At 43.2% G+C, this 20,783-nt stretch overlaps 1 protein-coding gene across 3 annotated transcripts in view; it reads right to left on the bottom strand.

Annotated features, from left to right (window-relative positions):
• usp43b (ubiquitin specific peptidase 43b) overlaps nucleotides 1–20,783 on the bottom strand; it is a 123,690-nt gene that overhangs the window by 50,617 nt on the left and 52,290 nt on the right. For all 3 annotated transcript variants that reach the window (XM_034711471.1, XM_034711472.1, XM_034711470.1), the window contains one exon: nucleotides 9,742–9,845. In XM_034711471.1, the coding sequence (XP_034567362.1) occupies nucleotides 9,742–9,845 (104 nt within the window). The remainder of the gene's footprint in view (nucleotides 1–9,741; nucleotides 9,846–20,783) is intronic.

Raw genomic sequence — 20,783 nt, 5'->3', positions numbered from 1 at the left:
TGGATGGTTTGATGGATGGATGAATGGATGGATGGATGGATGGATGGATGGATGGATAGATGGATGGACAGATGGATGGACAGATGGATGGATGGATAGATGGATGGATAGATGGATGGATGGATGGATGGACCACAACAATCATGAAGGAAACATATTTGAATCAAATCAAACTTATTCAGTCATTTCAAAATTCAGTTTCTCTTCTCTTGTCCCCAAACCACCTAAAGACACTCCTGTCCTCTTCCTCACTCTTGTCTCTTTTTAATTTAACTCCACAACTTTCTGTATGTGGAACATTTAAAACCCTCACATCCATCAGAGCACGGGGAAACAGAGACATAACTGAACTTTTCCACTGTGTTGTTCTTATAGAGAGGCACCTGACAGAGCCTGTGGGGGAGGCGAGGGGGGGAGAGGATAAAGCTCTATTCAAGCAAACCCAGCTGACACTGGCTCTGAGTGGATCTCTCCCTCTTGGCAGAGCAGAACGGCCGCCCTGCGGATGTCTTATTCTCGCCAGGAAACAGCGAGGCTAACTGCACTCCATGCATACAAATCACACTCCGGCTCTTCTGAAACATAGATGTCCCCGCGCCGCTCTAAAACACTTTAAAAAGAGAGGAAATGAGTGAAGCAGGAGGTGATATTCTGCTGAAGCTCTAATGGAGGAAGCGTGCCACCGTTGAAAGGTATGTGTCCTCCTGTCTGGGAGGCAGCCATGCCGAAGAGACTCGCTCCCCACACGCTGTCCGAGCATTGAATCTCCCACGTGATGCACCACTCAGGTATCTGTATGTCATTGATTTCCTGTCCTGAGAGACTCAATTAAAAAGAGTCAAAGTCTCAACAGATTAAAATCAAATAGATTGGCAGCTAATTCTCCTCAGCCCGCCCGGCAGCTCTCCTCTGATGGAGGATGAATGGAGGTTTGTTCAGCATGCTAACGCTCTGAACTGGAAAGGTATTAAATTTAATGTGCACGTCGTAATTCACTGATTGAAATTACAATAAACACATAATAATAAACAGATCCATTACAGGGCTCATAAAGTCCAGAGTATCTGTAACATGAGCCAGCCTCTGAAGTCATAATAAACCAGGAGGGACGATCAGGACAGGAAGAGAAGGAGTAAATAAAGACACTTATTACTATGATGTTTTAGATACTTGATGCTGATTGGTTACAAGTCATATCAAATCAATCCACTGAAAGTAGTCTGCCTCATTCTCTGCCTGTTGACACTGTGGTAAAACAGTTAGAATTAGGGATGCTAATTTCAAGTATTTTCTGTGATCAATCTTTTGAAAATGTTAACGATCAATTATTGATTAATCATTAACCCTCCTGTTATGTTGCGGGTCAAATTGACCCCTTTTTAAAGTCTATTTTAGGCAGTATCTGCCTCCAAGCCAGCTAAATGCAGCATAACAATCTGGGCTGCATGTGAAAAAAGAGGTGTCATGTTAATTTATCAACATCACTGCATAAAAAACAAAAAATTCAAAATGTAAAATAAAAAAAATAAAAAAAAGTATGTCATGCAAGACTAATGTATTTATATTTAGGGCTTCCAATGTACATTTTAAAAATTTTTAACATTCATTTTCATGAAAATCCAGTGAGTTGTCCTCATTGAACCATGATCACAAAATCTTGATTTAAATGGTTAGTAATGGAGTTAATAATTAGATTAAAAAACAATATTTATTTTGATTTTTTGGGGTTCTGACACTTTTGTATAATTGAATATGCCCCGGGTCAAATTGACCCAGGGACATTATTGCTGTTCCAGAGAAACAAACATAACAGGAGGGTTAAAAATAAAAATGTAAATATTTTCCATGTCAAAAACGATGCTAAATGTGTTTTTCCCCTGAATCAAATTGTCCTTCACAACACAATGTATATAACTGACAGTATTGAATATCTACAGATCGTATTGAGGAGTTCAAAATGTTAAACATGCTGAATATCAACATGTGGAGCAGGCTCATAATCTCTGCAGACACACAGTCATTAAAGTGAAGGCTCAGACTTCAACAAGGGAACTGAACAGAAACAGATTTCAGACTCTCAGAGTCCAGTTTTCTGTCTACTCGTTCTTATTGAGAAGAATAATCATGTGTACGCGGTCAGGTGTCAGCCGGGAGCAAGACCGGGTCAGAATCAGTCCGGCGGCGGCGGAGAAACAAAGCGCTCGTGGAGACCTGTCACTCAGCCGCAGCCTCCAGCTGAGCGTCTGTAATCAGCTGATTCACATCCAAACATGCTTTAAACTTCAAACACCTCCCTGAGAGCTGAACCAGATATGAGACCACATCATGTTTGATCCACGTGATAGAAAATCAAAACAAAGAAATGTGTTTGAGTAAGTTCTGAACTATCAATTAATCCATACTCTATTAATTGATGACATCCATCGTTGGAACAGAACGGAACAGAATGGAATGAATCTGATGGATCAAAGTCAAATAACAGAATAGAATTCTCAACAACAAAAGAAACTCCAGGAACAACCTGATCACACCTCATATCAAATCACTCCACAGAAAGTAGTCCGTCTCGTTCCCCCTCTGCCTGCTGACACTGTGGTAAAAACCTTAGTGTGGTCTCAGGCCGGTCTTGGTCGTAGGGAGATAATGACAGTTAGTGGGCTCAGATGTGAGAGCAGCCTGAGGACCTACTGGACCCCAACCATCAACCATCTCTCAGACCGTCAGTCTGTTTAGAGTGTAAATAAGGACAGGGATGAAAACAGGGGAGAAGGGAGGAGACGTTCAGGATGCAAAAACTGTCTATCACAGAGAAGTATAAAAAACTAAAGATGGCTGACTTAATGAAACCAGGTGAGGGATACAGCAGAGTTAAACGTCCTGTTCACCTCGTGTTCCTTCACCACTGTTCCTATCGTCTCAGGTGAGGGTGCTGCAGAGAACGGGACCTCACAGAGATATGAAGTCTGTGATCTGAAACACTCGGCCCGGCCGTCTCTGAGCTCCACTGTATGAACGCCGTTTGACTGACAGACATTTTCATCAGAGTCTCCACAGACTGCAGCCTGTGACTCACCCACACAGACAAAGATCAGCGTCTTTGATCTAATTTGAGATTTACTCTCTCCATCAAAAGGAGTGAAGAGTAATAGATGTATAGATCAGAGCTGCAGGAATGAATCTGAACCGACACTCAGGTAAGAGCTGCGTGCCGAGAGTGACATCGACGCTGCTGGAGTGAACGTGGAGCTACAGCTCGGCTCTGATTGGGATCAGCTCCAGCATGTGGTGACAGAAAGCATAAATTAAGATCAAATGACTTCCCAGCTCGGTCCAGATCTAACATGTTGGAACATGTTTTAATGGCTGTGATGATTGCATGTCGACAAACGGGCTATTACCAGGATGACTCTCCGCTCTGTCAGCCCTGGATGTTGGATCACATCAGACACTGCATTGTGGAGTGTTTTACAGGCAGCGGTGAGGCCTCAGGTCTCAGAGGAGAGGAGAGGTACAGGAGTCAGGAAATATTTGATCAAGGTCTGATCCCACACGCCCGGTTTGACAAAGATGAGACTCAGCTGGATCTGAGAATCACATTTTTTTGGGTGCAGTTCTCCCCTTAGTTTAAACTTCTAAACTTCCCATGATCTATAAAGACAGACATGACTCTGTAGTGGAAGTCACTGCATTAAAAACAGACATGACTCTGTAGTGGAAGTCACTGCATTAAACACAGACATGACTCTGTAGTGGAAGTCACTGCATTAAACACAGACATGACTCTTTAGTGGAAGTCACTGCATTTAACACAGACATGACTCTGTAGTGGAAGTCACTGCATTAAAAACAGACATGACTCTGTAGTGGAAGTCACTGCTTTAAAAACAGACATGACTCTGTAGTGGAAGTCACTGCATTAAACACAGACATGACTCTGTAGTGGAAGTCACTGCATTAAACACAGACATGACTCTATAGTGGAAGTCACTGCATTAAACACAGACATGACTCTGTAGTGGAAGTCACTGCATTAAACACAGACATGACTCTGTAGTGGAAGTCACTGCATTAAACACAGACATGACTCTGTAGTGGAAGTCACTGCATTAAAAACAGACATGACTCTGTAGTGGAAGTCACTGCATTAAAAACAGACATGACTGTGTAGTGGAAGTCACTGCATTAAACACAGACATGACTCTGTAGTGGAAGTCACTGCATTATAAACAGACATGACTCTGTAGTGGAAGTCACTGCATTAAAAACAGACATGACTCTGTAGTGGAAGTCACTGCATTATAAACAGACATGACTCTGCAGTGGAAGTCACTGCATTAAACACAGACATGACTCTGCAGTGGAAGTCACTGCATTAAAAACAGACATGACTCTGTAGTGGAAGTCACTGCATTAAAAACAGACATGACTCTGCAGTGGAAGTCACTGCATTAAACACAGACATGACTCTGTAGTGGAAGTCACTGCATTAAAAACAGACATGACTCTGTAGTGGAAGTCACTGCACTAAGAACAGACATGACTCTCAGACTGCGCCCTTACTTCCTGGTCTTGAGGCAGAGTTTTTGCTGAGCTCACCCTGTCATGTTTCCCTCTCTGACATCTCACCCTCGTTCCCCTGGTAGCACACAGCATTGAGTGGGTGAGAGGAACATATCTTGGCTGCCTGGCTGCTGCTTCCTGGTGAGACACACCCAAAGTGTCGCAGCTGAAACATTTGACAGTGAGGGGAGTAATTAAGAGATGAGCTCTGGCAGATGTATTACTGGCAGTCACACAGAGCTGACAGTTTGCAGAGGATTTAGCAGATGGAAGAGCCGACAAACAAGATGTAAGAGGATCAGTTTGGAGGGACGACTCTTTGACACAGTTCTAAAATAAATGTTGTTTTGTGTTGATTATAAGACATCGATGATCGCTCAGTGTGCTCAGTAGTGTATGGAGTCCTCTTTGTTCAGCTGACCCTAACCATGCCACATGGAACAGGTTGGTTGTTAAAGCACTACAATGAGTTATTATTTAGTTAAATGTTGTACACTCGTTTACTAACTCAACCTACAGACGCTCTATTGTTCTGTTAGTTTAATTCACAGTCCTAAAACATGTACATGATGGTATCGTATGGTATCCTATAATATCGTTAAATCTTTGTAATCTTTGCCTTTTCTAAGAAATGGATCGACTGGACCTGCAAAAGAGGAGGATGCATATCCTCGTGATTCTCTTTACAGAGTTTTGGACTTTTGATGTTATAAATCAGGAAGTTCTCAGCTGGAGCGCCCCGACACTGTGCACCTTATATAAGTCCATGTCCACCTGTCTTTGATCCAACAGAGGATCAGGGCCACAGGAAGAAAAAAGGAAAGAAAGTAAAAGTTATAAAGTGGTAATGTTACGAGAATGAAGTCATAACGTAACGTGGATTAGGTCTTCATGTTACCTAGATTAGGTCTTAATGTCACGTAAAGAAAGTCGTTAAGTTGGTGGAATAATTTGGAATGCTACGAGAATAAAGTCGTAAAGTTATGAGAATAAAGCCGGAACATCACTGGAATAAAGTTGTATGGTTACAAGAAGTAAATAAATGTATGTATGGGAATAAAATTGTAATGTTAAAATAATAAAGTCGTAATGTTACAAGAATAAAGTCGTAAAGTTACAAGAAGAAAGTCGTAAAGTTACAAGAAGAAAGTCGTAAAGTTACAAGAAGAAAGTCGTAAAGTTACAAGAATAAAGTCGTAAAGCTACAAGAAGAAAGTCGTAATGTTACAAGAAGAAAGTCGTAATGTTACAAGAAGAAAGTCGTAAAGTTACACGAAGAAAGTCGTAATGTTACAAGAAGAAAGTCGTAATGTTACAAGAAGAAAGTCGTAATGTTACAAGAAGAAAGTCGTAATGTTACAAGAAAGTCGTAAAGTTAAAAGAATAAAGTCGTAAAGTTACAAAAATAAAGTCGTAATGTTAAAAGAAGAAAGTCGTAAAGTTACAAGAAGAAAGTCGTAAAGTTACAAGAAGAAAGTCGTAATGTTACAAGAAAGTCGTAAAGTTAAAATAATAAAGTCGTAAAGTTACAAGAAAGTCGTTAAGTTACAAGAATAAAGTCGTAAAGTTACAAGAAGAAAGTCGTAAAGTTAAAAGAATAAAGTCGTAAAGTTAAAAGAATAAAGTTGTTAAGTTAAAAGAAGAAAGTCGTAAAGTTACAAGAAGAAAGTCGTAAAGTTACAAGAATAAAGTCGTAAAGTTACAAGAAGAAAGTCGTAATGTTACAAGAAGAAAGTCGTAATGTTACAAGAAAGTCGTAAAGTTAAAATAATAAAGTCGTAAAGTTACAAGAAAGTCGTTAAGTTACAAGAATAAAGTCGTAAAGTTACAAGAAAGTCGTAAAGTTAAAAGAATAAAGTCATAAAGTTACAAGAATAAAGTCGTAATGTTAAAAGAATAAAGTCGTAAAGTTAAAAGAATAAAGTCGTAAAGTTAAAAGAATAAAGTCGTAAAGTTAAAAGAATAAAGTCGTAAAGTTAAAAGAATAAAGTCGTAATGTTACGTAGATTAGGTCGTAATGTTACGTGAATTTAGTCATAATGTAACAAGAATAAAGTTGCAACGTTAAGTGGATGAAGCCTTATTGTTATTGAATAAGTCGTGATATTACACGATAAGTTTTAATATTGCGTGAATAAAGTCGTTATGTAAACTGTAGGGCTGGGCGATAAAACAGTAAGGATAATTCCAGTGATATAATTTTTCTGTTTTGAAATATAAAAAAGGTTTTGAATGATTTGATTTATTGAAACCTGCAGTTACACCAGCCAAACACTGGAAAGGGAGGGGGCGCTCCTGCTCCTTCAGCGCTAGTTGCCTCCCAACATTAAAGAGAAGAAGAAGAAGAAGGCGGCGTCGGCGATGAACAGAGTTAAATGAACTTCAGGAGACGCTGGCTGACCTTTAATATCCTCCTGTTTGATATTTCAGTCGTTATAAAGATTAAAGAGAGACTGTAATAAAGACTTCTCGTAATAATACGACTTTATCTTTCATTTTTATGTTTCCTCCTTAATGTAATCTTCTGCGTACTTTGTCTTTTATAATTAAAATTAAATTATAATCAGAAGAAGAGAGACCGTCACAGATTGAATCTATCTCCTGGATGATGCAAACGAAGAGACTCCATATTGAGTGAGGCTCCTCTCCTGGTGGGACGCAGCTGACAGATGAATTTATTCTGTAAAAAAATAACCGCCTCTTTATTTCCTGGACGCCTGATTGATGGGAGTCATGAGGAGATCCAGCTGCATCAGACAGACATGGTGATAATACAGGCGGCTGAAAAGCCTGGATTCTGAATCCGTACAGAGCGACAGAGAGAAAAACTCTCTTTGAGTTTAAAATACTCCCGACGTGTTCACCAGGTGAGACCACCTGACCCTCAGAGAAGATAAAAAACCCAATTATTGTTCTGTTTTAGCACAAAGAGGAAGAACTGTGAATAAGTGCTGGTGCTAAAGGGACTCAGAGACACACAGGTTAGAGTATCAGCTACTTTTATATCATTTCAGCTCCTGCCTGCCTGCGCCGTGATTACAGTAAGGGCTGTGTAGATTTACTGCTCTGCTATTCAGACGTCTGTGTCCCTGAGGACGTCTCCTTTACATCAGCTGTATGTAGCAAAGACGCTCTAATCTGATCAATGAAGCCCAAAGACCACATAATCTCAGGCAGGCTGCGTGCTGTTGACTCGTCTCTGAGCAGGATTCTGTTTCAGTCTCACGTGTGGGAATAAAAAGAAGAGGAGTGTTATTAGATAGACGTGTTTGAATCGGCTCTTTGGGTCTCTCTTCTCTCAGGACGGTCTAAATCATCTGACTACATTTAGAGCCGCTGTACAGTAAACACTACTCACATGAGACAGGATCATATGGTAGTTGTTGTTTGCTCTGTATAGATAAGACTGAATGATATCAACACGGACGGTCGGCGGTTCTTTCTTTATGAAAAGTCAGAGAGAATAATATAACAACTTCCTTTCCTCAGCTTTCCTTTCCTTAGCGCTCATTTGCTCTCCTTTCCTTCCCTTGGCGCTCATTTGCTCTCCTTTCCTTCCCTTGGCGCTCATTTGCTCTCCTTTCCTTCCCTTGGCGCTCATTTGCTCTCCTTTCCTTCCCTTGGCGCTCATTTGCTCTCCTTTCCTTCCCTTAGCGCTCATTTGCTCTCCTTTCCTTCCCTTGGCGCTCATTTGCTCTCCTTTCCTTCCCTTGGCGCTCATTTGCTCTCCTTTCCTTCCCTTAGCGCTCATATCCTTTTCTCAGCTTTCTTTTCCTTTCCTTCCCTTAGCGCTCATTTCCTCTCCTTAGCGATCATTTCCTTTCCTCAGCTTTCTTTTCCTTGGCTTTCCTTTCCTTAGCGCTCATTTGCTCTCCTTTCCTTCCCTTAGCGCTCATTTCCTTTCCTTCCCTTGGCGTTCCTTTCCTTTCCTAAGCTTTCTTTTTCTTTCCCTTAGCGCTCATTTCCTCTCCTTAGCGATCATTTCCTTTCCTCAGCTTTCTTTTCCTTGGCTTTCATTTTCTTAGCGCTCATTTCCTCTCATTTGCTTCCCTGACTTATCATTTCCTTTCCTTTCCTTCCCTCAGCGATCATTTCCTTTCCTTTCCTTTCCTTTCCTTTGCGTTCCTTTCCTTTCCTTAGCTTTCTTTTTCTTTCCCTTAACGCTCATTTCACTCGCTTATCTTTCCTTCCCTTACGGCCAAATTTCACCAGATCTTAGTCCGGTCTGTCTCTGATCCGTCACAGCACCGGATCTGTTAGGTTTCTATTCTAGTCACTGTGTTAACTTCCACTGGATCCGTTCCGTTGCGTTCCGGCTGCGTCTCTGATCCAGCAGGTCAGAGTCCTCTGGATCAGATGCACAAGACTTCTATTTGTGCCGGATGCCGGAGCATGACGCATCAATCTCAACAGAGCAGATGGAGCGGGACAGGAAGTCAGGTTTCACCAAAACAAAAGTAAAACATCCGGTTAATTTTCAGAATAAAACACTCTGTGTTATCACCAGATCGTATTTCACTTAACTACAACAACAAACCAAAGTCATGATGAGCGGAGCCAGGCCTGGAGTCAACAGGTCAGAGGTTTTCAGAGGACCAGAAAGACAACATGGATGAGGAGAGGAGGAGGAGGAGAATCCTTGATTCAGTGATGACACATCGGTCACATGACTCCAGTTGTCTGGTGGTCCTGCTCCGTGCTGTGTTCTAAAAAGGAGCCGGACCGCAGCAGGTCTTGTGGAAGTCCCGGGTTAATCAAAGCAAGAATCAGCATCTTCCTTCACTTCTGTCCCTTTTATTCCAGGACACTTATGCTTTCCAAGTTCACCCTGTTCTGTGACTGTGTGCCTTGATTTCTCCTCTTGCATCATGTTGCTGGGAGCGTTTTTAAAGAAAGGGTTTCCCCTAAAACAAGTAAAAAAACATCCTGGCTCCTCGCCTTCAAAGGAACAGGATGATAAAGCAGTACTGTAGTTCTGCTGAGGTGCCAGATCCATCAGATCTTAGACTCCAGGAGGAATAAAACAAGTCACAACATCATGGTAGAGTAAAAGTTGTGATGCAGAAACAGTTATTTCCACCATATCTCAGATAAAACATCCTGAATATGATATTTCACAGATCAATGTATCATCTCTCACTGGAAAGGAGAGCTGTTGCTTATAACGGACAGGAGACTCACTTGTACTGTGCTTGGAAGTGTTCCTGGACGAAGCTGTGCTGGACTCCGGAGTTCTGCGACTGGGACGGGTCTGGACACGACACCTCTTCAGCTTCCCCTGGACCCTGCAGCACAGAGGAGGCCACCATTAGAGAGATAAAGAAGCACTGAACACAGGAACAGTGTGAAAACACTGTTGGTGTTTTCCTGCAGCGATCCTAGAAACAGCTTCGGCTCATTCTTGCTTTTTCCTGGGATTAATATTCAGCACAGACTTTATGGTAACCCCCCCCCGGGACTGAACTTTCTTTAATCTTTTATCTGCTCACCTAAAACAAAAAGGGAACTGGCCTCGGAAAGAGATAAAAGAGGAGCAGAAATAAAGATAACAGTCTGATCACTGAAATACTCGCAAGGTCATAAAACCAATGTGTGGGATATCACACAGAGGGAGTGTCTCACAGAGGCTGAGGAACACAGCAGACCTCCTGCATCAGATTTATGGAGCTATAAAGGTTTATTCACCCTGCATGGGTTATTAAATATAGATTAAAGTAGGACATGTTTTACACTTTGACATTAAACTACATGTTTAACGTCCTCTCGACTAAAACACAGAGCGTAGGGATTAAAGAGTTCCTGCTGCCTCACTGAGCGCCGCTGTCTCACCCGCTTTCTTGAGGTCGAGGAAAAATGGCGCCAGTGTGTGTGGCTGGCCGTCGGCTGCGGCGCCTGCCTCTCCCGCTCTGCTTAGTAGTACTGGTGTTATTATCTATTGGCACTAAACAAATCGAGTCTCTGCTGATGTACGATCGCCAGTCTCTTCTATCTCTCCGGCAAAATGTCAAAATGTTAAGTGCATTTGATCGAGGTGGACGGAATACTTTGCCCCCGCTATTGGCGGGGATCCCTCCTCACCTGTGCCGGGTCTCGGCCCTACCTTCTCGGCGGCGGCGTCCTCGCCGCCGCGGCAGGCGCGGTGGTCGGCTTGTGAAGCTGAAGCTCTGGCTGTCACGTTCTTCGTCTTTCCCCCGGGCAGGATATGGATTATTCCCTTCTGTCACTGTGCCCCGGCGTTTCATCGACCCCATTGATGTCTGCCTGGTACCTGTCACTGGCTCAGTCGAGGGACTCCAGCCCCGCCGCCTCTGCCCTCTTCGGCTCTCTCGGTGTGGGGTGAACCACCAGCTCCTGAGGACGCTGCCCCTGGCTCCAGGATCTACCGAACCGCAGGCCCCGGCTCCGACCAGGATTGGTTTGGTAAACGCCAGATCCCTGGCGAACAAAACTTTCATCCTGAGGGATTTCTTCAGCTCCTGTGCCCTGGACTTCCTCTGCGTGACGGAGACGTGGATCGGTGCAGGTGACTGTAGCGCTTTGGTCGAACTTTTACCGGCCGGCTGTTCTTATTTTAGCTCCCCGCGGAAGTCGGGTCGTGGTGGAGGAACGGCGGCGGTTTATAAACATGTCTTTAAATGCAAGCAGTACGTCGACTCACCCTCTTTCGCAAGTTTTGAGGTGACTATGTTTGAAGTGGGTCGCTCCGACCCGGTGCTGTGCGCTGTTATTTACCGACCCCCCAAATACAATAAGGACTTTGTCAGTGATTTTTCTCAATTTCTGGCTGAGCTCATGCCCAAATATGACCGTGCCCTTTTTGTTGGGGATTTTAATCTTCATGTGTGTTGTCCCGATAAGCCGCTGGTAAAGGACTTTATAAGCCTCATTGACTCTTTTAACCTGGTGCAGTGTGTGTCTGGTCCCACACATGAACGTGGACACACCTTAGACCTCGTCCTCTCGCATGGTTTATCCGTGTCAAACGTGGAGATTTGTGACAATGTGTTTTCGGATCATATGCCTGTACTGTTTGATGTTGATTTCTCCTGTGCTGTCTCTGAATCTCGCGCCCCGGTTCAGAGACGGAGGATTATTAACCCTTTTACTGCTGGTCGGTTCTCTGTGGCTTTTGATCAGCTCTGTGCCTACCCTGTCTCTGGTAACACAGAGGAGCTCAGCTCTTGGTTTGACTCCTCCTGTCTGACCATACTGGACTCTGTGGCTCCATTAAAAGCTGTGAAACCCAGGGCTAAATCTGAGCCCTGGTTGAACGAGGACACTCGCGCAACCAGACGGGAATGCCGCAAGGCTGAGCGAAGGTGGAAGAAGGACAAGCTGCAGGTTTCATTCCAAATCTTACAGAACTGTTGGCGATGCTACCAGAACACTGTTAAAGAGGCTAGAAGGGAATATTTGTCAAACCTTATTGAGTCCAATCGTCATAATCTGCGTGTGTTATTTAAAACCATTGGCACTGTTCTTAATGCCCCACAGCCTGTCAACTTGGAGGCATCTCATGCATCATGCAATAGCTTCCTACACTTTTTTATTGATAAGGTGGCTGCTGCAAGGTCTCTCATCTCAGCTCCTGTTCTTGACCCCTCTGACCCTGTTCCCTGTTCTGCAGCTCTTGATAGGTTTGAGTCTGTGTCTCTGTCATTTTTAGAAGATCTGGTTGACCATCTTCAGCCTTCGGGTTCTCCCTGTGATGCTGTCTCTCCTCGCCTGTTTAAAGAGGTTTTCCCTAGTATAGGGCAGTCAGTCTTGGCTATCATCAATAGCAGTCTGTCCTCTGGTATTGTTCCCCTAAGTTTTAAACATGCAGTGGTGCAGCCCCTACTTAAGAAACCTGGCCTGGATCGCAGTGTGCTGGCCAACTATAGGCCCATCTCCAAGCTCCCTTTTATCTCAAAAATTTTAGAGAAAGTTATCCATGTCCAGCTGAGGTCATTCCTGGACGAGCATGAAGTCTTGGAAGTTTTTCAATCTGGTTTTAAAACACGCCATAGCACTGAGTCGGCTTTGTTAAGAGTTTGTAATGACATCCTCCTGGCAAATGACTCTGGTGACCATGTCATCCTTGTCCTTTTGGACCTAACTGCGGCTTTTGACACGGTGGACCACAGTATCCTAGTGGCTCGGCTAAGCCAACTAGTGGGCATCTGTGGTACCGCAATTGAATGGTTCAAATCATATTTGTCCAACAGGTCTATGAGTGTACGCATTGGAAACTCTGTTTCTGACTCAGCTCCGCTTCTGTATGGGGTTCCACAGGGGTCCATTTTAGGTCCACTGCTGTTCTCACTGTATCTACTGCCTCTGGGTTCCATCCTGAGAAAGCATGGCATCTCCTTCCACTGCTACGCTGATGACAGTCAAATATATGTGCCGCTGAAAAAGAAAAATGCCTTTTCCCTCTCACCACTTCTTGCGTGCCTTGAAGACATCAAAGCATGGATGGCTTTGAACTTTCTAAACTTCAATGAAAAAAAGACAGAAGTAATGGTGTTTGGTCCCAGTGGCCCTTGTGAACTCCCTCCGGTTGATCTGGGCCCTTTGGCCGTCTATTTTAAGTTGAAAGTCTCAAACTTGGGTTTTAAGCTTGACAGTGATTTTAAGATGGATCAGCAGATCAGCTCTATAGTAAAGTCCAGTTTTTTTCACATTAGGCAGCTGGCAAAGGTGAAGCCTTTCCTTGCACGACAGCACTTTGAAACAGTAATCCATGCCTTTGTCACATCCCGGCTGGATTACTGCAATGCACTTTATTTAGGAATCAGTCAGTCCTCCCTCGCACGTCTCCAGTTGGTCCAGAATGCAGCCGCTCGCCTTTTAATTGGAGCACGTAAAAGGGAGCACATAACGCCCATTTTAGCCTCCCTCCACTGGTTGCCTGTGCATTTTAGAGTCCATTTTAAGATTATTTTATTTGTTTTTAAATCTTTAAATGGTCTCGCCCCGCCCTACCTCTCTGAGCTGATCCATCTCTATGCCCCTGCTCGGTGCCTCAGGTCAGCTGATCAGCTGCTCCTGGAGGTACCGAGGTCCAAGCGGAAGCTCAGGGGGGATAGGGCTTTTTCTGTCGCTGCTCCCAAACTGTGGAACGATCTTCCTTTAGCCGTCAGACAAGCCCCCTCACTGTCCACTTTTAAAAGTCGTCTTAAAACCCATTTTTATTCCCTGGCTTTCGACTCAGCATGAGACCCTGCTCTTGTTTCAGTGCCTTTTTATTTTTATTTTTATTTTTATTTTTTAACTTTATTTGATCTTATTGTTCTTATTGATTTTATGATTTTATTGTTTGTTTTTATCCATTATGTTTCTGTACAGCACTTTGTGTCCGACTGCTGTTGTTCTTAAAGTGCTTTATAAATAAAGTTGAGTTGAGTTGAGTTGAGTTCTTCACTTTTCAGAAGTTACATCAGGAAGAAGCTGAATGTTAGAGCGTCATTAGAGGACGTTTTCATGATCCACACCATGATCACCTTATCAACACACATCACTGTGTGAGCTGAGGTAACTCTACACACACACTGTGTGAGCTGAGGTAACTCTACACACACACTGTGTGAGCTGAGGTAACTCAACACACACACTGTGTGAGCTGAGGTAACTCTACACACATCACTGAGTCAGCTTCATCAGGATCAGACTTCAGATCATCTCAGACTGAGTCACACAAATATCAACATTCAAAATATATCAGAGACCTGAACATCTAAAGTAAAGGATGGATGAGTTTATCTGTGTGACTTAGAGGTGCTACCATTCAGACTCAAGTGATTTCCCATGTTAGTTTGCACAAAGCCTGGGTGGGTTTGTGGGTTAGTTTGTTCATGCAATTGTTTGTTTGTTGGTTGGTTGGTTGGTTGGTGGTTTTGTTCCTGGGTTAGTTTGTTCAAGGTTTATTCATTTGTGGATTTGGTAAAATGGTAAATGGACTTGTACTTATAAAGCGCTTTTCTAGTCTGTCTGCCCACTCAAAGCACTTTTACACTACTCGTCGTATTCACCCATTCATATCCATTCACTCACTAATGGTAGAGGCTGCTACAGTAAGAGACCATCAGTATTAGCTGATCCCATTCATACACATTCACACACCTCTGATCAACAGAGGGAGCAATTCAGGGTTCAGTGTCTTGCTCAAGGACACTTCGGCATGTGACTGCCGGAGCTGGGATTGAACCACCAACCTTCCCATTGTAAGACGACTGACTCTACCCACTGAGCCACAGCCGCCCCGATTATTCCTTTGTGGGTTAGGAGATTCATTCGCAGGTTTCGTTTATGGATTCATTCGAGGGTCCATTCATACTCAGTTGTTTTTTTATTTGTGGATTTGTTCATGGGTTCGCCTGATTGTGGGTCAGTAAGTTTGTGGGTCCTTGTTTGTGGGTTCATGGATTTGTTCATGGGTTCGCCTGATTGTGGGTCAGTAAGTATGTGGGTCCTTGTTTGTGGGTTCATGGATTTGTTCATGGGTTCGCCTGATTGTGGGTCAGTAAGTTTGTGGGTCCTTGTTTGTGGGTTCATGGATTTGTTTATTCTTGGGTTATTTAGTTTGTTTATTCGTTTGTGGGTTTGTTCTCTTGGGAATTCATTTCTGGGTTTGTTTGTTCATGGATGTGTTTGTTGGTTTATGGGTTTGTTGAATCTGTCTTGGGTTCCTTCTTTCTTGTTAGTAAGTTTACTAGTCCATTCATGGGTTTGTGGATTTGTTTATCCTTGGGTTAGTTAGTTTGTTTATTCTTTCATGTGTTATTTAATTGATGGTTTGTTCATTAGTTTGTTTGTTTGCGGATTTATTTGTGGGGTTTGTTCATTCATGGATGTGTTTGTGGGTTTATGGGTTTGTGGATTTGTTCATTCGTGGATCCATTTGTGGGTTTTATGGGTTCGTGCAGTCTTAGTTGGGTTCATTTGTTCATGGGTTCATTCCTTCATTAGTTCGTGGGTTCATTCCTTCATTAGTTTGTGGGTTCATTCCTTCATTAGTTCGTGGGTTCATTCCTTCATTAGTTTGTGGGTTCATTCCTTCATTTGTTTGTGGGTTCATTCCTTCATTAGTTCATGGGTTCATTCCGTCATTAGTTCGTGGGTTCATTCCTTCATTAGTTCGTGGGTTCATTCCTTCATTAGTTCGTGGGTTCATTCCTTCATTTGTTTGTGGGTTCATTCCTTCATGTGTTTGTGGGTTCATTCCTTCATTAGTTCATGGGTTCATTCCTTCATGTGTTCATGGGTTCATTCCTTCATTTGTTCATGGGTTCATTCCTTCATTTGTTCGTGGGTTCATTCCTTCATGTGTTCATGGGTTCATTCCTTCATTAGTTCATGGGTTCATTCCTTCATTAGTTCATGGGTTCATTCCTTCATTAGTTCGTGGGTTCATTCCTTCATTAGTTCATGGGTTCATTCCTTCATTAGTTCGTGGGTTCATTCCTTCCTTAGTTTGGGGTGTCATTCCTTCATGTGTTCATGGGTTCATTCCTTCATTAGTTCGTGGGTTCATTCCTTCATGTGTTCATGGGTTCATTCCTTCATTAGTTCATGGGTTCATTCCTTCATTAGTTCGTGGGTTCATTCCTTCATTAGTTCATGGGTTCATTCCTTCATTAGTTCGTGGGTTCATTCCTTCATTAGTTTGTGGGTTCATTCCTTCATTAGTTTGTGGGTTCATTCCTTCATTTGTTCGTGGGTTCATTCCTTCATTAGTTTGTGGGTTCATTCCTTCATTTGTTCATGGGTTCATTCCTTCATTAGTTCGTGGGTTCATTCCTTCATTAGTTTGTGGGTTCATTCCTTCATTAGTTTGTGGGTTCATTCCTTCATTAGTTCGTGGGTTCATTCCTTCATTAGTTTGTGGGTTCATTCCTTCATTAGTTTGTGGGTTCATTCCTTCATTAGTTTGTGGGTTCATTCCTTCATTAGTTCATGGGTTCATTCCTTCATTAGTTCGTGGGTTCATTCCTTCATTAGTTTGTGGGTTCATTCCTTCATTAGTTTGTGGGTTCATTCCTTCATTAGTTTGTGGGTTCATTCCTTCATTAGTTTGTGGGTTCATTCCTTCATTAGTTTGTGGGTTCATTCCTTCATTTGTTCGTGGGTTCATTCCTTCATGTGTTTGTGGGTTCATTCCTTCATGTGTTTGTGGGTTCATTCCTTCATGTGTTTGTGGGTTCATTCATTCATTTGTTCATGGGTTCATTCCTTCACTTGTTCATGGGTTCGTTTGTTTGTTCAGTCAGTCAGTTAGGGTAATTGAGGTGCTTCTAATCTGACCAACAAACATCAGCTTATCAATGAAATCTCAACAATAAGCCCAGAAACTTCTTCCTCACAAAGTCAAACTCCTCCTGTGTGACGTGAAGGTGCAGAGGATGAAGTATTAAAGAGTTAAAGTTATTCTAAGCATTCATCCTTCATCTGTTCTCGGCTCTCTCTTCACACCTCTGCTGTCCTGAGAATCACTCTTTCAGGTATCAAGTGGATCTGCTTAAAGTTCATAATGTGGAGGACGAGCACCCTCCAAGTCTTCCTCTGCTCTCACATCATCAACCTCACACCAGCTCGCATGAAGTCAGGTACTCCAGACTGCATTAAGTCATCATATCATTTCAGCTGTGCTTTCACACCGGGCTGCTCGGGCCAAACAGAAATGCACCCTGGGAGTCTTCTCTGTTGACACATCTCTCTCTCTCTCTCTCTGTTTACTATTCCTCTGATTTCCAGCTCGGCCTCATACTGGCCGCCACTGTTAGCAGGCTGGCAGCTCAGCCGTGACCTCCGCTCACAAACAGAGGTGGAGGGAGGTTTAGAGTTTCTAAATGGGAGAGGGAAGTGGAGGGCGTGAGTGTGTGTGTGTGTGTGTGTCGGAGGAATCAGTGTGAGACGAGGACACACAGAGAAGCAGGAGAGTCCTTTACAGTTCACCTCCATTTCAAATCCTCAGCTTCTTCTTCTAAGAGCATTTGAGCTTTGCAGAGAGCGAGTGTGAGCGAGTGTGAAACCTGACCTTCCTGCCGCACTGTGCATCAACAGACACGTACAATGACAGATCTCGACCTCCTCTCTCGCTCTGTCGCTCTTCCCTCTCTGCTTGGATGTCTGCTGAGTCACATTCTCCTGAAACGTCAGAGCCGGTCTTCCTGTTACTGGTTCAGCTGATTAACGGATGATGTTTTGTTGGCAGACCTTTAACCCTCCCTCATTCTTTCAGAATCAACAGAGAAGTCCTTTTCTTTATGAATCAGCCACTTACAGAAAGGAATGACAAATCTCCTTCTTTCCTTTTTGACTTGGGTGTTAAGTTTTCTGTCAGCTGGTCCCAAAATGTCACGTCTGACAAAAGCAAAGGTTAACCCCGGCTGGTCTTCTTGTCACTGATAAAGTAATTTGAAGTTTCAGAGAGTAAATGAGAAATGTGAAGAGCGCAGCCCCTTCAGATGTTTCTGACGGCTGACATCCTGCCCTCCGTTTCACTCCCTCTTTCCTCTACATACTTGGTAATGGATTCCTTTGCTATCTTTATGCTGAGATAACAAAGCAACAGTGAGGCCACGGAGTGAAAACACACTCCCTCTTATCACTTCTCAGAAATCCATGCCCGGGTCTGCCATGTCAACGGACCGCCAGGCCTCAGCTGGGTGTTAACAGCGGCTGCTGAAGACCTTTAATCACAGAGGGAACGAGGGACAGGTTACACACCCTCTGACATGTGGTCCAGATAAGAACTCAGACACCTGAACGATCGTTGGCCACTGATAGAAGATCCCCCCAGGAGGAAGTTGTGATGGCTGCTGGTCCGACAGAAACCGTTACGCGGGTTGTTCGTAGACCACAGACGGGGACTGAGGTTCCTCTCAAAGCGAGTCTGAAATTGAGATCCTATCTTTGAAATTGGTTGTCAAAAATTTGCCGTCTTCAAGCTGATAAAAATGTTAGTAGACAGTCTGGGAATGAGGGGGGGGGAATGAGAGCTACTTTTAAACTAAACATGTGTATGACAGCGTCCAGCTCCTCAGGCTCAGGGACCTAAAGAGGGGATTTACCTGGAAGACTATTACAAGGTTTATTATAACTCCTGTGTGGCTCTTGTGTAGTTTGTTGATATAGATCAACCTAAACTGTTAAAGGTGACATATCATGCAAAATTGACTTTTTAATGGTTCTTTACCTGAAATCTGTGTCCCTGTCTACAAACCCCCTGAGAATGAAAAGAATCCATTCTGCCCCTGTTCTGATTTCTCCACCTTTCTGTAAATGTGTGTGAAACCAGCCGTTTCAGACTTCAGTGTTTTTGTTACGTAACAACAATATCCGGTCTGTAACAGGAAGTCAGAGCTCGGAGCTTGTTCAGCCCATAGACTGTATAAAATACAACTCAACCCCTCCTCCGTTTTTCATTCCCTGCACACATGTGTGCTAACAAGGAGCTTAGGAGGGAGGCATGCTAGTTGTAGGCTGTCTTAATAAACACAAAGGTCGCTTTGACTCCCCACGTCTGCAGATTTGAAGATCTAGTGGATGATTTTTATTTGTCATGGAAAAGTGCTAGTGCTAATTAGCATAGCCACATAGCTATATGTTCATAGCTGTAGCTGTAGCTGTAGCTGTAGCTGTAGCTGTAGCTGTAGCTGTAGCTGTGTACCAAGACACACGTCGACATGCTGACAAATAAAACAACAAGAAACACTAAATCTGTGACCAATCCTTCATAAAAGGTCCTGCTGCCTTTCTGGCAGAGGTCGGTTTGACTCCCCACGTCTGCAGATTTGAAGATCTAGTGGATGATTTTTATTTATCATGGAAAAGTGCTAGCGCTAGTTAGCATAGCCACATAGCTACATGTTGGTAGCTGTGTACCAAGACACACGTCGACATGCTGACAAATAAAACAACAAGAAACACTAAATCTGTGACCAATGGTTCAGAAAGGTCCTGCTACAGGCGCCTCTCCGTCAGGATCAGATTCTGGATCAGATTCAGACGGTTGAAGTAACGTGATCTCTGAGCAGCCGTGTATATTCAGCCAACATGTAAACATTAGATCAACGTGCTGGAGAGCCGAGGCACATCCACTTCCTGAGGGGGCGTGGTCAGAGAGAAAACAGAGTGTTCTGAGGAGGAATGAAGAAGAGGACTTTTCAGGCAGACCAGAATCTGATTTCAAAGTGTTTTTTTGAGCATAAACTTTAAAGACATGTTTTGGGGACCTCTTAGACCAATATATGTTGATGAAAAAAGCGTGATATGTCCCCTTTAAAGGAACCAGACTGTAAGAATGTTTAATGCTGCTGTTCGAATGCTCACTGTAACATGGGCTCTTACAGGGATTCGTCAGCTTTTTGGGACACCCTCAAGTGGACACTAGAGGAACTGCAGTTTTTGGCACTCCTGCATCAGCTTCATTTTTCAATAAGAGCAGCTTGCTATGAAGCAAGGCTCCCAAATATTACACTTTTTGATCAAAGTTAATCAGAATTTCAAAACTTAATGGTCCTGTGAAGAATGTTTAGGTTGTGTTGATTCTTGCCCCTTGTGGTCAAAGCAGTACCTTATATTTCTTTACTGGCTTTGTCGTAAACATGTCTTAATCATACTTTAAACAAAAACTCAGTCATATAGAGAAGTCAGTATTAATTTCAGTCTTTTTTATAGCTGAGTAAAAAAACTCCTCACAGGAGCTTTAAACATGAAAAACAACATTTTTATTATCTTTAGTAAAAATCCATTATTTTGCATTTTTAAACAGTTTTGTGTCTTCATTTGGGAATCAAATTAATGCAATAAAATGAACCTCATGATCTTGACTCTTAGATTTCTTTATCAAATAAATGCTTTTTTCACTCATGCTATTTTTGGTCATGCTACACATACAGTGTTTTTGGTACACACATACAAATGCACACACATGCAGTGAACATGCTTAGGGAGAGATGTCAGAGTGAGGATGCTGCCGTCAACCAGCGCACCCAGAGCAGTTGGGGGTTCGGTGCCTTGCTCAAGGGCACCTCGGCAGTGGACAGGCAAGTGAACCAGCAACCTCTCCAGCCACCAGTCCACTTGCCAAACTTCATCCATACTGGGACTCGAGCCGGCGACCCTTCGGTTCCTGTCGCCCCCCACCTTCTACTGTTACTGTACCAAAGCATCATCCAACCCATTCTCCTCTACTGTTCCCCCCGCTACTACAACATGCTAACTGTCTCCAACAAAAA

The sequence above is a fragment of the Notolabrus celidotus genome, chromosome 20, assembly GCF_009762535.1.
Source record: "Notolabrus celidotus isolate fNotCel1 chromosome 20, fNotCel1.pri, whole genome shotgun sequence".
NCBI classification, from domain to species: domain Eukaryota; kingdom Metazoa; phylum Chordata; class Actinopteri; order Labriformes; family Labridae; genus Notolabrus; species Notolabrus celidotus.
This window is presented reverse-complemented; position numbering and strand designations above follow the sequence as displayed.